Raw genomic sequence first — 17580 nt, forward strand, 5'->3', positions numbered from 1 at the left:
ATTCTGTTGTTCCATCTATTACAGTAAATAAAAAAAACTAAGTTTTATTACTGTGCGCTTTATTTTGAGTTTCACAAAGGGATCACAAACTCCTGACGTGTTCAGTATCTCAGATACATAGTTGGTTTAATTATTTAAACAACTGCATAAGTGTTAAATATGCAATATTTCTAACCAGGACCCAGGGTGCTTATTAGTAACTGTACCTTTAATTAAGATAATATTTTATGTGCTCAAGGTTCTATTTATAATACTACACCATATGAAATACACAGAATATTTCTTAAACATTTTTTAAATGGCACAATGCTGTTGTACCTTCAAGGTAATCTGTTCAGGTTGCTTCAGTTACGTATCCTGTCATAAAAATGGATACTTTCTAGTATCGATGAATCTACCTGGATTTTGTTTTTAATTACTAAACCGGGTTTAATCAGTTCTGTGAGTTCTGACAGTACAGTAGATTGCAGGCCTCCCTAAAGCTGCCCCTAATTCCCCTGCATGAACAGGCTCAACCAGCGGTGTGCCACTGTTTAGGTAATCTCAGTCACAGCCTGGACTGGAACCCGCAACCCCTTAACTATGCTACTCTGGATTGACACATCCTGTGTATTGAATTATACTACCATGAAGTGTCCTGTACTCGATTGTAGTGTAATGAACAGGCCTGTCCTGTACTGTATTATACTGGAGTTCTGTGTGTGTACTGTGTTCCATGCTCTTCCCTATGATTCTTCAGCACTACAGTATAATACACTGCCATGTACTGATTACACTCCCGCTCCACAGTATAATCCACATTTTACACTGTGTTGTCATTCAGTGTAAAGGGTGCAGCACTACACTGCCGTTTCCTGGGAATCTATCCTGCCTGCTCGCAGGCTCAGCACCCTCTCAGCCAGATCCACTCCCTGGAGAGGGCTGAACTCCCCTGCTCAGCAGCCCAAGAGCTCCGCCCTGGCAGAGTTCTGTACTCTCTATGGTGTGGGTGTGGTAGGACGTTCTGTAATACACTCTTGCACACTGTGTAGCACTGTACTGGCCTGCCCTATTGCCCTGTTACACTGTACTTTACTGCAGTTTTGTTTATCACTTTATTGGCCAAAAACTATTTATTCTATGAGGAATTTGTCTTTTCGCTGACCCCAGCTTGACCTCCATGGGACACACAGACAGGAAGAGAGAAGCTGGGGGTCAGAGCGCATGGTCGGCCATTTATACAGCGCCCCTGCAGCAGTTGGGGTTCAGGGCCTTGCTCAGGGGCCCAACAGAGTAGGATTCCTCTGCTGGCCGCAGGATTTGAACCGGCAACCTTCCAGCCACAGGCGCAGATCCTGAGCCACAGAGCCACCACTCCGCCCCTGCAATGTCCCTGCACTGTGCTGTAATGAAATACTCGGCCCTGTATCATGCTCCTCTGGCCTGCCCTCCAGCCTCCTGCCCTGTGCTGGTGTCGCACTCTCACGCTGTACTGTACAGTGGGCTGCAGAGCGATCAGGAGCAACCGATCGTGCCTGAAGAGCGCGCTCCAGTGCCCCCAGTTAACTTGCCCTCTGCCCAGTATCCCAGAGCCAACTGGCAGCAGGCAGACTCCCGCTGACCAGGCCACAGAGTTTCAAAAGGATGCCATCGGTCACTTTGGAGCGGCTGAACTATTTGCAGGCAAAATTGAGAGCCATTACAACTTCCGAAACACAGAATGTTGTCGAAACAGGACTGCTGTGGAATTGATCAGACCGTGTTTATTGGAGCTGACGAAGCATTATTTCACACTAGCAGACCTACAAAAGGCGAAGCAGACCAACTTTGCTGAAACAGCAGCTCTTAAAACTTACATCTAGCTCAAATCTAGCAACATCCTGGGAACCTTATATAGATATAGCCGACAGTGATAAAACAAATTGCTTCTGTCAATGGAGAGCTGTGCGTGGACACTACCCACACTCCAGCACAGCCCAAGTCCGAGAGAGAGCCTGTCTGCATGTCACCACCCGGATTTGACTGTCTGTTGATCAGTCCAAATCTGCCTACACTGCCTCCTCTGGGCCCCCTTGACCTTTGACCTCTTCGAGACTGCTGCTCTCATTGGACAGTGGGGTTGACGCAGGGGCGCCGGGACCTGGCTGCTGATTGGACGGTTCGCTGAAGGGGCAAAAACAGAAGTCGGCGCATTACAAGGATGTCCTTTGAGGGCATTCATGCTTGTTACAGTATGATGTTGTGTCTCACCGTTATTCTGCAGGAACTCTGCAAGATTTGTTTCTGTGCTCCAGACAGCCAGGGTCTCATGAACGGTGGTGTGGGTTTTTGTATCTTGTGTCTGATTTGGCTACATAGGGTGGGAACAGGGACTTTGGAGTGCCAAGGCTGACCCCAGTTAAACTGGCTAAACTGTCTGATTTTGTATTGTATATATGGCCACAAACCGTTACTAACCTCCCATACAACAAGGTATGTTTTTGTATTGACATGTTGCTCATATCCAAAGATAAAAGCCTGTGGCTGTGCTTGAGAAAGAGAGAGAGAGACTCATGTTCTTAACTCCAATCAAGAAGTCTCCAGCTTGATTGGCCAGAGGCGTGAGGTGTTCTGCCACTATGTGTCTGCATGAGTGAGTCTGCGTGTATCTTGGTGTCCGGGAGTCAGTGTCAGGAGTCTGGGTGTGTCCATGTCCTTCGGAGCAAGTGTTAGTGCGTCTCCCTGCCTTTTACCTTTCCAGCTCCTTCTCTGCAGCCGACGAGGCCTGGGGAGAGAGGGAAAGGAGAGGGAGGGATTAACACCCATACAGACTGACCTTCCGAACACTTTCAGCACGTTCATCTTACACCGACAGGGCGGCAGCGAGTTGGGAAGGAGAGATGGAGGGAGAGAGAGATGGCCTAACGTGGTGGAAACCCTCTTGTACCCAGATGGTATCAGGAAGAAGCTGGTGGTCCTGTCTTGGCCACAAGAGGACGCCAGCTCCTCCACAGACCTGGGCTCCAGTCTCCTTTTCATACGGTCCCGCTTGAGAATTCAGTGAGGGAAGCACCTCATGTACAAACCCCAAGGACGCTCCAGTGCTCCCTATGTGTTTAGGAGGCCCCTGGGGACAGAGATGCCCCAGTCTGTGATTAAATCAGAAGCAGCCCCGAACCTAAATCCTCGTCTACCAGGGCCAAAGAGGCTGAAACTGTCTGAAAAAAGCAGAAAGTCTGAGGGAGCTAGAATCAAGGTATCGAGGTGTATTAAAACTGAGCGAAGGGGTCTGACAAACCCGAGCCAGAAGCAGGCAGTATAGTCTGGGCCCTGCTGAGGAGGAGGCAGCCAGAATGAGATGAGCGAAGCGTGAGCAAAGTTAGACAGATGGGTTCTCACAGAAATCTGGGGTCCTTTCTGTTTCTGGGGAGACCCTCCTGACACCTTCCTGGGACCCCCCAAAGTATCAAATGAGTGGCTGCGCACCCTGATTGCTCTCTGATGGGAAGAGGCAGAGAAAAATGGTGATTGAGATAGACCATAATGCTAATACAATACTGCTGGCTAAGAGAGAAAATGGTGTACTTTAATACAGACCCTAATATAGACCCTAGAGACACACCTCACACACAGAGATCAATACAGACCCTAATATAGACCCTAGAGACACACCTCACACACAGAGATTAATACAGACCCTAATACAGACCCTAGAGACACTCCTCACACACAGAGATTAATATAGACCCTAATACAGACCCCAGAGACACACCTCACACACAGAGATTAATACAGACCCTAATACAGACCCTAGAGACACACCTCACACACAGAGATTAATACAGACCCTAATACAGACCCTAGAGACACTCCTCACACACAGAGATTAATACAGACCCTAATACAGACCCTAGAGACACACCTCACACACAGAGATTAATACAGACCCTAATACAGACCCTAGAGACACACCTCACACACAGAGATCAATACAGACCCTAATATAGACCCTAGAGACACTCCTCACACACAGAGATTAATACAGACCCTAATATAGACCCTAGAGACACTCCTCACACTTACCTTGAAGTTTTCAATGAACCCCCCTCCACTCCCCCCACTCTCTCCCCTTCCTGGCCCTCCATTGGAGGCAGAGGGTGGGGCTGCTCCCAGCATGCAGCAGGATCTGGCTGACAGATCAGACTGTAAGCTCTCGAGCAGAGAAGAGCGCGTACGAACCTGAGAGAGGGGTAACGGGGGGCGACACAGGGATGAGAAAACATATGGTTACACTGCCCTGATTAAGCGGTGCTGATGCAGGCACACAAACACATAACACACACACACACACACACACACAGATAAACAGACACGTGCACAAACACACAGAGACACTTTTCCAAACCCGGACGGACAGGCAGACACACAGAGAAACAGAGAGATGCAGGCAGACCTCCAGCCTGCGGAACCGCTCGGCTCTGTAGCAGCTGATCTCAGCGTTGATGAGTTTGATCAAGAGGAACTCCCGCAGCCGGTGGCGCTGCAGAGAGAGACAGAAAGAGGGATTTTCAGGAGGGTCCCTAGCCTTTTCCCCCTCCCAGGAAAGGCAAGAAGGCTTCGACTGCCCAGCTCATTTCCCACACATCTGTCTGATGGATAGGAAAAGCATCTGCGCCAATATCTAGTCTGCAGAGCAGTACAGGACCAATGTCCTGTTCGTCAGAATAGGAAGGATGAACTCCTGGATCCCTGGCCTTTTCCTTGCTTTCCCCTCTGCGGCTGATTTTCAGTACCAGTCTCCAGTAATAGCCGCAGCGTTTTCCAGCGATCGTGATAATACTCTTCCCCCAGGAAAGGTGCTGATCGGAGTCGTGCACTCGGTAGGTATCTACTGTTGTGAGGGTCTCTGTGAACTGCGTACATGCTTTGTCTGCTGATGCTACAGTATTTCTACACCAGAGCGGAGACATACAACAGTCAGCCGGCTCCTGCTCCTATTCCCCTTGAACCTCACTGTTGTGCCATTTTCTGCTGTTAATTTCACTTGTCCTAAACATCTTATTCATTGCGGCAGGACAAGCTGCCAGGCTGGTCCATCTCCCCCCACCCATTGCTCTGTTCCAATTGCTCATCTGCATTTTAAACCACCTCCCTACCTCTTTGAAAACGGGAGGGTCGGGGAGGGGGGGCCCGAAGAGAGGCACGTCCTCTCGGGCGGTCACCGACACCTGCGGAAACAAGACAGCACCGTGCACACTGTGATTCACACTGAGGCAGGAGAAACAGGTCAGAATCTAGAAAATATTGCAACTCCTTCTTGTCCTTCTTCCTCTAAGGCTTTTCAATCACTTAGGAATGTTTTGCCGGTACAGTTAGCAGTTAGGGTCGATATTAGGGTTTGTAGTACTTTCTGTGTGTGAGGAGTGTCTCTAGTGTCTATATTAGGAACTGTATTCATCTTTATGTGTGAGGTGTGTCTCTAGGGTCTGTATTAATCTCTGTGTGTGAGGAGTGTCTCTGGGGTCTGTATTAGGGTCTGTATTAATCTCTGTGTGTGAGGAGTGTCTCTAGGGTCTATATTAGGGTCTATATTAATCTCTGTGTGTGAGGAGTGTCTCTAGGGTCTATATTAGGAACTGTATTCATCTTTATGTGTGAGGTGTGCCTCTAGGGTCTGTATTAGAGTCTGTATTAATCTCTGTGTGTGAGGAGTGTCTCTGGGGTCTATACAAGGGTACACCATTTTCCCTCTGAGTCAGCAGTATTGCATTAATGTTGTTGTCTTACTTAATCTTTATATTGGGCATATATTAACACCCCAACCCCTTTACCTGGTACATCTCCTCATTATTTCTCACTACTCTCCTGACAACAACAAAAGCATGCAGGAAGTGAGACGTGATGATGTCAGGGAGGAAAGGAGTTTCTCCTTCCTGGTAGACCAATGAGACAATGTCATTTCCAATATGTCTCTTCCTCTGCAACTGGAAAAGAAGACGAGATAATGAGAAATGGAAATGTACTCCCTGCCTGGGCACTTCTGTAGATTAAACATTGCAATATGAGAAAAATAAAACAGAGAAAAAGGAAAAAAAACAAGAAAAAGTACAGACCTGTTGACAGTCACCCTCAGTAAATGGAAGTTTTGTTGACACATGAAACATAACTTGTCTGCCGTGAAAGGATGTGAAGACAGATTGACTTCCAGTTTGTCCATAGCTCACGTCAAGCCCACCTCGAAACCTGAAAAAGAGAGATGAGAGTTAATTTAGACTCTAGAGATTAATACAGACCCTAATACAGACCCTAGAGACACTCCTCACACACAGAGATTAATATAGACCCTAATACAGACCCCAGAGACACACCTCACACACAGAGATTAATACAGACCCTAATACAGACCCCAGAGACACTCCTCACACACAGAGATTAATACAGACCCCAGAGACACACCTCACACACAGAGATTAATACAGACCCTAATACAGACCCCAGAGACACACCTCACACACAGAGATTAATACAGACCCTAATACAGACCCTAGAGACACTGCTCACACACAAAGATTAAGATTGACACTAATATAAACTCCTAACACACAGATTAATGCAGACCCTAATTAGTTTATGGATAATAATAAAAAAACTTACAAATACATAAATGAATAGACTGTAATACAGACCCTAAAGTCACACATCAGAGACATAATATAAGCAACAATAAAAACTGATGAAATACAAATCCAACTATACTGCATCACCCTGTGAATCCAGACAGGGAAACCGTCTCCCCCATAATGGACAAAAAGTCCAAGAATTCTTCACTCTCTTCGCAGTTACCCAGTATGGCCTCTTCTGAGAGCTGAAAGACAGCGAGACAGTGAGCCAGGGGGGAACAAGCAGGCAGAGTCAGAGGCACAGAGGAACACACAATCCCACCCGAGTCAGACAGAGAGACAGCGGGACAGTGTGACGAGCAGAACTGGAGTGGGGCAGATGGGCAGGACAGAGCTCAAAGAAAAGCAAGTGGACAGACAAGAGACTACAGCCTTCTGGTGTAAAAAATGTTCATTTGTTGGAATGGCTGTATGGGTGTTACATAATGGAAATACACCCATAGATAATTATTAACTACATGACATGCGGCGTCTTTATCATTGCTCGAGATTCAAGATCCCAGGATCTCGGGGAGCACGAGCCACGTTAATCACAGAATCTCGCGATCTTAAAACGCCACTAGCAGTGGATTTGGTATAACGGACACAGTGGGCAGACAAGTACATGTATACTGACAGAGTGAATAAAGATTCAACAGACTGAACTCGCTGACAATCTAAGGGACCGCTGAGGGACTGCTCCGTTCTGGACAGGGTGGGGAGCTGTCCAGCTGCTTCATCCAATCCCGGGTCGCAGGGGAGCCGGAGCCTATCCTGGCAAGCAACGAGCACACAAGGCAGGGTACACCCTGGGAGGGATGCCAGTCCATCACAGGGCACACGGACACACTCACAGCAGGACCAATTTAGGGCAATTAACCCTACCAGCGTGTTTCTGGACTGTGTGAGAGAGCTGGAAAAGCTGGAGCACTCAGAGGAAACCCATGCAAACATGGGGAGAACATGCAAACTCCACACAGACAGCACCCCAGAAATCAACCCCAGGGAAAAAGTGCTGCGAGGCAGCAAGGCAGACTACTGGTCTACTGTGCCACCCACCAACTGGTATATTTCTCTACATTTAACAAAGCTGTGGAGCTGTGGTGTTGGGCGCCCCCTGTTAAAAGAAGCAGATACAGACAGACCACGCATTCTGGAGACACAGTCACAGTCATGGAAAAGACAAGCGCATGGAGGAACATCCCAACCTGGCCCTCTCGCTGATACAGCACTCCGAATTTAAAGTTTTCTGATATCCTGTGCTCGTCAAACGCTGCAATCAGCTCTGGTGCCTATGAGAGACGAGTGAGGAGTTAATACAGACTCCCCTGACCAACTGGACACTACAAAACTGGCCTAAGCTGACTGGATCATACAGCAGATTAAACCTGCTGGCTGTGCACAAGAGAAAATTTATACTGACTGACTGGACACTACAGCACAGCGACACTGACTGACTGACTGGACACTACAGCACAGAGACACTGACTGACTGGACACTACAGCACAGCGACACTGACTGACTGGACACTACAACACAGCGACACTGACTGACTGACTGGACACTACAGCACAGTGACCCTGACTGACTGACTGGACACTACAGCACAGAGACACTGACTGACTGACTGGACACTACAGCACAGTGACCCTGACTGACTGACTGGACACTACAGCACAGAGACACTGACTGACTGGACACTACAGCACAGCGACACTGACTGACTGGACACTACAGCACAGTGACAATGAGGGAGAGAGAAATTGAGGTTTACCTTGGGGTAACTGACTGCCTCGAACTTCGATACTGTCACTGAGTCACAAAGCAACTGCAAATACGAAAGAGCAAAAGCAGCACTTCACGACTGTGATCCTGTGACGGGCTCCACAATCTGCCGTGTTGAAAACTGCTTGTGACCCGAGAGCTCCCTCTGCTGCTACTACTGCGACGGCTGCCAACGTTAGGAATTACTCATGCTGATCTACTGTGGCAGGCGATCTAGCAACCTGTACACCAGCAGCTAATCTTCTGGTCACTGGGCCATTACAGCACCAAAATAGCGCCGTCTACTCGAAAAGAGTAGGGGTGTAACCCTGGTGTCCTGGCCAAATTTCCCCCTGGCCTTTACCAGTCAGGGCCTCCTAATAATCCCTAATAATCTAATATTAATTATTATTATTGCACAGTCCCTAGTTAGACCCTGCGTGCACGCTGAAGCTCACAAGGCCCTGTGCCTGACTGTGCCCAAGGTGGGGTGACACATTGGTGGCGAGAATGGGATTCCCCATTAGCTGTAAAGCACTTTGAGTGGAGTGTCCAGAAATGAGCTACAGATGTGTCAGGATTTTTCTTTTTCTTTTTTATTATGAGCACCTACTGCACCCACTGCCACTCTGAGGAGAGAGGGAGACAGAGAGAGAGAGAGACCTTGGCCAGCTGCCCCGCGCTGGGAAACTCGGGGAAGAGGGAGAGGTGGAAGACGCCGTGGAGGCTGCACTCCTTCATCCTGGGGGGGGGGGGAAGGGGGAGAGACAGAAATGGACACACGCGCAGTGAGAAAAGAACAGAAGAGAAGAGAAGAGCGCCCCCTCACGGGGAGCAGGCTCAGCTGGGGAACTGCAGGCAGATGGCGGGGAGACGAGGAGGGGGGGGGCCGACCTCAGGATGACGTGCACGCTGTCCTCTTCGTCCACGCGCGCTGAGAGGATGAGGGAGCCGAGGGAGGGATCGACCGCCGTGAAGGACTGATGATACTGAGAGGAAGAGGAACAGAGGGGGCATTTAACACCGACCCAGCTGGACAACGTCGGGGCCATGCAGCACATGACAGCACATCAGCACAGCGATCCTGAGAGGCCGACAGCGGAGAGGCACTGTCCGATAAACACAGCCCACAAGGGTAAACCATCATGAAACTGACAGGCAGATACTAGGCACAGTGTACAGCACGCAGAGAGATCAACGCTGTGTGTGTGTATACTGTCCCTGCGCTGACAGACTAGCACAGCTGAGCCTGTTTAGACTTTAACAGAGAAGATTATGGGGGACCTGAGACAAATACACAAACCCCTTTTTTTAGAAGGGCTTTTATTTCACTGGTACTGTGTGCCTCTTGGCTTTCCTACTGTAGTCCACCCCCATCTACTACCACAACGTGTTTTTTTTTTTTTGTTGCTGTTCTGTAAAGTGCTTTGAGAAGCCTCTCTGAAAGGCACTATATAAAAATAAAGTGTGTTATTATGCAGAAGTAGTCAGAACCCTCAAAGGTGCTGACGGACTTCTTCAGCACGAACAGTGACACACGAGCCAGAGGGCAGAAGAGGGAGCGCCAGCGGCGTGCATTTAGAACTGAGGACGGGAGCCGCGTCTTTACACAGAGAGGTGTGGGAGAGTGGAACGAGCCGCTTCCAATCAGGGGACAGGGGGCACTACTTCCCACAGAAGGTTGTGGGAGGGTGCAGCAAGCTGGCCCCGCCCTGTGGGTGAAGTCGATTCCCTGGCTTCTCTCGAGAAGCAGCTGGATGATCACCACCGAACGGGCGCCTCTTGTTTTTTTATAGCTTGGCTCACGTTCCCCCGAACCAGCCTTTCAGACGGACTGGGGGCTCACGCACTGACCTTGTGTCTGAACGAGTCTCTGTACAGGGTGGCGCTGGGGTCTCTGTCCATGATGTCACAGGGGCCCGGCTCCGTCTCGGGCCCCGGGGGAAGGGGCGCACCCTCGCAGCACGGCGGTGGCTCGATCCAGTATCCGCCAGCCTTGGGGGGCAAGACCAGAGGAAGGGGGCCGCCGATCTTGAGGAACTGCAGACGCGCACAGAGCGTTACAGAGGGAGGAGGGACACGCGTGCCCCGCGCACGCACTCACGCACAAGATTGTGTTCGGGGGGGCTACTGCCCCCCGCAGAACCAACCAACAGGGGCGGCAGCAGTGTGCATGCCGACACAGCCGTGACGACGGACGTGCCTGTACTGGTACCGACGGAGTGACAGGGTCGCTACCTTGAAAGGGGGCGGAAACTCACAGCGCTGCTCGTCTAAGCGGCTTCCCTGAGGATAGAGACAATTTCATGGGAGGTGTGCTTCAGAAGATTAGGATTAATCAATTAAGAGAGCGAAACGAACTGATGATGAGATTAATGTAGACCCATATATAGACCCTAGAGACACTCCTCACACACAGAGATTAATACAAACCCTAATACAGACCCCAGAGACACTCCTCACACACAGAGATTAATATAGACCCCAGAGACACTCCTCACACACAGAGATTAATACAGGCCTTAATATACAGTAGACCCTAGAGACACTCCTCACACACTGAGATTAATACAAACCCTAATGCAGACCCCAGAGACACTCCTCACACACTGAGATTAATACAGACCCTAATATAGACCCTAGAGACACTCCTCACACACAGACATACAGACCCTAGAGACACTCCTCACACACTGAGATTAATACAAACCCTAATACAGACCCTAGAGACACTCCTCACACACAGAGATTAATACAGACCCTAATTTAGACCCTAGAGATACTCCTCACACTTACCTTGAAATTTTCAATGAACCCCCATCCACACAGATTCATGCAGACATTCAAGACACATCTAAAACACCGAGAAAGAAAATGTTTTAAAAATACCTGTAATTTCTCAATGATCTCAAACAGATCTGATGCCTGAAACAAAAGTGCATTGAAATATCAGTGAAAAAAGTAGAGATATAGTCTGCTTTTGAGACGCTAGGTCCACTAATTCACCAACATTGACAGACTGACTGACTGGAGAGGCGCTACAGTACATTAATACTGGACTCACAGAGAGGGGGAGAAAAGAGAGGGAACGCAGCTAGTTCCCTCTCAAACATTATCGAGGAAGGTGGAAACACAGCTCAGAGACACAGATGTGGACAGACACACAGACTTGGACACACTGAGACACAGACTCACAGACGCTCTGACTCGGAAAGTCAGACCACTTTGTGCCGTTACAGATTTTTAATAAAAAATACAACATTCTGTTAAGAGATTGTTTTACCTTCTGCGATAAATTTCCACTCAGTAGTGATTTGTTTTCACTAGTTGGGGAGTCAAGTATATCAAGAATACTGTGTTCAAATGTCTCCGGTCTGCTGTGAAATTCGGAATATCACATTATTAATTACACATGGGTACGTACGTGCATGCTCTCGGTCATCCTCTCTTTATGGAATAAAATAAGTGTCTTACCAGTTGACTGCTGGACAGATGAACTTGTCAACCCTGCAATTAGTAAGGTAATTGATTTGTGAATTGGTATTATGTTATTGCAATGAATAAAGCATCATAATGATAATACGGGACAGGAGACAATGAGACAGAAAGATAACAGAGGATCCTTCAGTAATAAACACTCAACCGGACAGGAGACACAGTGAGAGGAGACTGCAGAGGATCCGTCAGTAATAAACACTCAACCGGACAGGAGACGCAGTGAGAGGAGACTGCAGAGGATCCTTCAGTAATAAACACTCAACAGGACAGGAGACACAGTGAGAGGAGACTGCAGAGGATCCTTCAGTAATAAACACTCAACCGGACAGGAGACACAGTGAGAGGAGACTGCAGAGAATCCTTCAGTAATAAACACTCAACCGGACAGAAGACACAGTGAGAGGAGACTGCAGAGAATCCTTCAGTAATAAACACTCAACAGGACAGGAGACACAGTGAGAGACTGCAGAGGATCCTTCAGTAATAAACACTCAACCGGACAGGAGACACAGTGAGAGGAGACTGCAGAGAATCCTTCAGTAATGAACACTCAACCGGACAGGAGACACAGTGAGATGAGACTGCAGAGAATCCTTCAGTAATAAACACTCAACCGGACAGGAGACACAGTGAGAGGAGACTGCAGAGAATCCTTCAGTAATAAACACTCAACCGGACAGAAGACACAGTGAGAGGAGACTGCAGAGAATCCTTCAGTAATAAACACTCAACCGGACAGGAGACACAGTGAGAGGAGACTGCAGAGAATCCTTCAGTAATAAACACTCAACCGGACAGAAGACACAGTGAGAGGTGACTGCAGAGAATACTTCAGTAATAAACACTCAACAGGACAGGAGACACAGTGAGAGACTGCAGAGGATCCTTCAGTAATAAACACTCAACAGGACAGGAGACACAGTGAGAGACTGCAGAGGATCCTTCAGTAATAAACACTCAACAGGACAGGAGACACAGTGAGAGGAGACTGCAGAGGATCCTTCAGTAATAAACACTCAACAGGACAGGAGACACAGTGAGAGGAGACTGCAGAGAATCCTTCAGTAATAAACACTCAACCGGACAGGAGACACAGTGAGAGGAGACTGCAGAGAATCCTCCAGTAATGAACACTCAACCGGACAGGAGACACAGTGAGAGGAGACTGCAGAGAATCCTTCAGTAATGAACACTCAACCGGACAGGAGACACAGTGAGAGGAGACTGCAGAGAATCCTCCAGTAATGAACACTCAACCGGACAGGAGGGATGGGTGATCTTGCTTCGCTGAAAAAAGCTGAACTGTGTGAACTGACTCACCCTCCATAAGCGCCGAAGGTGAAGCTGCGTTTCCGTGAGAAGAGCTGGTCTCTGGCCTTGTCCTGCTCCATGTCTCGGGGGCTGCCTGCCACTGTGTGCGCCGTGCTGTCGGAGCTGGTCACTGCGCCGGTAACCTCAGCGCTTCTCCTCTGCTCTCCCCCCGGCGCTGCCCCCTGCCTCCCTGCCATTTCATCTCCTTCTATTTCCTTCCCTGCCTCATGCTGGGGCTGGAGCAGCTGGAGTTAACCCCTTCACTGCCAGAGGGGTGTCGCTGGAGGACAGACACACAGACGGGCCGCCACCAGCAATCAGGCCCACACCGGCAATCAGGCAGACATGCACTGCGCACTGACACACACCGGCAATCAGGCAGACGAACACTGACACACACCAGCAATCAGGCAGACATGCACTGCGCACTGACACACACCGGCAATCAGGCAGACACACACTGACACACACCGGCAATCAGGCAGACATGCACTGCGCACTGACACACACCGGCAATCAGGCAGACGAACACTGACACACACCAGCAATCAGGCAGACATGCACTGCGCACTGACACACACCGGCAATCAGGCAGACATGCACTGCGCACTGACACACACCAGCAATCAGGCAGACGCACACTGACACACACCAGCAATCAGGCAGACATGCACTGCGCACTGACACACACCAGCAATCAGGCAGACGCACACTGACACACACCAGCAATCAGGCAGACATGCACTGCGCACTGACACACACCAGCAATCAGGCAGACATGCACTGCGCACTGACACACACCAGCAATCAGGCAGACGCACACTGACACACACCAGCAATCAGGCAGACATGCACTGCGCACTGACACACACCAGCAATCAGGCAGACGCACACTGACACACACCAGCAATCAGGCAGACATGCACTGCGCACTGACACACACCAGCAATCAGGCAGACATGCACTGCGCACTGACACACACCGGCAATCAGGCAGACATGCACTGCACACTGACACACACCGGCAATCAGGCAGACATGCACTGCGCACTGACACACACCGGCAATCAGGCAGACATGCACTGCACACTGACACACACCAGCAATCAGGCAGACACACACTGACACACACCGGCAATCAGGCAGACATGCACTGCGCACTGACACACACCGGCAATCAGGCAGACATGCACTGCGCACTGACACACACCGGCAATCAGGCAGACATGCACTGCACACTGACACACACCAGCAATCAGGCAGACACACACTGACACACACCGGCAATCAGGCAGACATGCACTGCGCACTGACACACACCGGCAATCAGGCAGACATGCACTGCGCACTGACACACACCAGCAATCAGGCAGACGCACACTGACACACACCAGCAATCAGGCAGACATGCACTGCGCACTGACACACACCAGCAATCAGGCAGACGCACACTGACACACACCAGCAATCAGGCAGACATGCACTGCGCACTGACACACACCAGCAATCAGGCAGACATGCACTGCGCACTGACACACACCAGCAATCAGGCAGACGCACACTGACACACACCAGCAATCAGGCAGACATGCACTGCGCACTGACACACACCAGCAATCAGGCAGACGCACACTGACACACACCAGCAATCAGGCAGACATGCACTGCGCACTGACACACACCAGCAATCAGGCAGACATGCACTGCGCACTGACACACACCGGCAATCAGGCAGACATGCACTGCACACTGACACACACCGGCAATCAGGCAGACATGCACTGCGCACTGACACACACCGGCAATCAGGCAGACATGCACTGCACACTGACACACACCAGCAATCAGGCAGACACACACTGACACACACCGGCAATCAGGCAGACATGCACTGCGCACTGACACACACCGGCAATCAGGCAGACATGCACTGCGCACTGACACACACCGGCAATCAGGCAGACATGCACTGCACACTGACACACACCAGCAATCAGGCAGACACACACTGACACACACCGGCAATCAGGCAGACATGCACTGCGCACTGACACACACCGGCAATCAGGCAGACATGCACTGCACACTGACACACACCGGCAATCAGGCAGACATGCACTGCGCACTGACACACACCAGCAATCAGGCAGACACACAAGCAATCAGGCAGACGCACACTGACACACACCAGAAATCAGGCAGACATGCACTGCGCACTGACACACACCGGCAATCAGGCAGACGCACACTGACACACACCAGAAATCAGGCAGACATGCACTGCGCACTGACACACACCGGCAATCAGGCAGACGCACACTGACACACACCAGAAATCAGGCAGACATGCACTGCGCACTGACACACACCAGCAATCAGGCAGACATGCACTGCACACTGACACACACCAGCAATCAGGCAGACGCACACTGACACACAATATCAGGCAGACACACACAATCAATCAGGCAGACACACACTGACACACAATCAGCAGACACATACACTCAACCAGGCAGACACACACTGACACACAATCAGCAGACACATACACTCAACCAGGCAGACACACACTGACACACACAAGCAATCAGGCAGACAGAAACCCAGAAACTAACACAAGCAATCAGGCAGACACACACAAGCAATCAGGCAGAGAGACACACAAAAAAATCAGACAGACACCGACACAGTCACACACAACCAATCACAGACAGACGCACGAGCTATCAGAGAGACAGACAAGCGGCCGCAGATGGAGACAGTCAGATGGAGAGAGGCGAGATATTATAGCAGCGACTGTGGTGTGGTTACCCTTTCAGAGTCTGAGGCTCATCAATTATTAACAGCACCTCAGTGGGAGAGAGGATACAGTGCCAGCAGGGGAGAGAGACTGAGGGCAAGGGAGAGCAGGAGGAGGGGAAAGGGGGGGACAGGGAGAGGAGCAGGGAGAGGAGGGGCACAGGAGAGGAGGTGGACAGGGAGGAGTAGGGAGAAGAGCAGGGAGAGGAAGAGGATCAGGGAGGGGAGAGAAGAGGGACAGGGAGGAGCAGGGAGAGGAGGTGGACAGGGAGGAGTAGGGAGAGGAGCAGGGAGAGGAGGGGGACAGGGAAAGGAGGGGGTCGAGCAGAGCAGGAGGGAGAGGAGAGGGACAGGGAGGCGTAGGGAGAGGAGCAGGGAGAGGAGGGAGAGGAGAGGAGGACAGGAAAAGGAGCAGGGAGAGGAAGAGGACAGGGAGAGCAGGAGGGAGAGGAGAGGAGGACAGGAAAAGGAGCAGGGAGAGGAAGAGGACAGGGAAAGGAGGGGGTCGGGCAGAGCAGGAGGGAGAGGAGACGAAGGGGAGAGAGGTAGGGAGAGGAGGGGGACAGTGAGCCCTGTGTTCGAGGTGGAGTGAGCACCCACAGTCCCGGTGGAGGACCCTGGAGCCACCCGAGCGACCGACAGCTGGCACTGCACTCGGGGCTTCAGAGGTATAGCGCCTACTTTTTGGGGTGTGTGACATCTCTCAGCCCCTTTACAACGTCGTAGGGGAACCTTACCGGTCTCCATCGCTTGTGCCGGTTTGTGCCGTTGAAAGTAGCGTTTGTGCTGCTTTTGTTGCCGAGATATAGCGCCTTGTTTTCCCGGTGATCACGTCACCGTGCACGGCGACTTTGAACCCCCAGTGACCCGTCTGCCGAGTTCAAGCGTCTGTTACCGGTGCGAGAGGAACAGCTCTTCAGGTGTGATCCTGTTTGCCCGGGTGGGCGGCGGCGGTGGATTTTGCATTTAATATCGGTGTCTTCTGTGCGTTTGTGTGAGCAGGAGAATTAGATTTGTCACCAATATCACATACCCTAATAAAAAAAAAAACGCGCTATGGTATCTCGCAATTCCGACTTAGCATCTAAGAATTCCGACTTAAAAACACCCTATCTGGGTATCTCATGTCCTGATATGAGACCTGTGTTGCGAGAGCGTTGCCAGGGTGGCAGGGAAGCAAGGCGCTACTCGCGATATACGCTGCCGCGATATACATGCGATATGCATGGGGTCCCTATCATGACATGCTGCGGAGGTCTTGTCGCGATGGTATCCCACAGTTACGCGTTTGGCATCAGCTGTCACGGTAGGGAAAGAAGAGGAAAACGTGCCTTAGAAAATAAAACCCACAAATCTTGCAATCACGGTGCTTTTACGTACAAAACCAAGGCGCTATATCTCGGGAACGAAAGCAGCACAAATGCTACTTTCAAGGGCACAAACGCAGCACTAACGAATGAGGTGGGTTTCATCGTTTGTGCTGTCTGCAGGGGGGGCAGCTTCACGGAGCTTTTACCTCGCCTTTAAATATTCAGCGGACTTGAGCATCACATACTGCACCAGATGAACGTGCACGCACGTACGGGTT

At 50.4% G+C, this 17580-nt stretch overlaps 1 protein-coding gene across 1 annotated transcript; it reads right to left on the minus strand.

The window, feature by feature from the left end:
* Positions 1–42: 42 nt before the first annotated feature.
* On the minus strand, positions 43–17000 carry rap1gapl (RAP1 GTPase activating protein-like). Its single transcript, XM_088619404.1, has 20 exons — positions 16730–17000; positions 13201–13471; positions 11857–11889; positions 11666–11759; positions 11272–11307; positions 10621–10668; positions 10237–10422; positions 9277–9371; positions 9046–9124; positions 8393–8446; positions 7826–7909; positions 6723–6823; positions 6072–6201; positions 5790–5942; positions 5115–5186; positions 4412–4498; positions 4042–4197; positions 3358–3456; positions 2712–2743; positions 43–2142 (listed from the first exon to the last, which is right to left on the minus strand). Exons 2-20 carry the CDS (start codon positions 13386–13388, stop codon positions 2028–2030), a joined length of 1842 nt encoding a protein of 613 aa, XP_088475530.1. The 5' UTR covers positions 13389–13471; positions 16730–17000; the 3' UTR covers positions 43–2027.
* Positions 17001–17580: the final 580 nt, after the last annotated feature.

Source organism: Lepisosteus platostomus, chromosome 25 (genome assembly GCF_059453375.1).
Source record: "Lepisosteus platostomus isolate fLepPlt1 chromosome 25, fLepPlt1.hap1, whole genome shotgun sequence".
In the NCBI taxonomy this organism is placed as follows: Eukaryota; Metazoa; Chordata; class Actinopteri; order Semionotiformes; family Lepisosteidae; genus Lepisosteus; species Lepisosteus platostomus.

Bases quoted from the DNA above. Each gene is read 5' to 3' on its own strand.
- rap1gapl (XM_088619404.1), bottom strand. From the start codon at position 13,388: ATGGCAGGGAGGCAGGGGGCAGCGCCGGGGGGAGAGCAGAGGAGAAGC. The intron at 9,125-9,276 runs GTCGGCCCCCCC...CCCCCCCCCCAG, and splicing joins AGCGTGCACGTCATCCTGAG to GATGAAGGAGTGCAGCCTCC. The intron at 4,499-5,114 runs GTAGGGAGGTGG...CTCTCTCTGCAG, and splicing joins ACCCTCCCGTTTTCAAAGAG to CGCCACCGGCTGCGGGAGTT.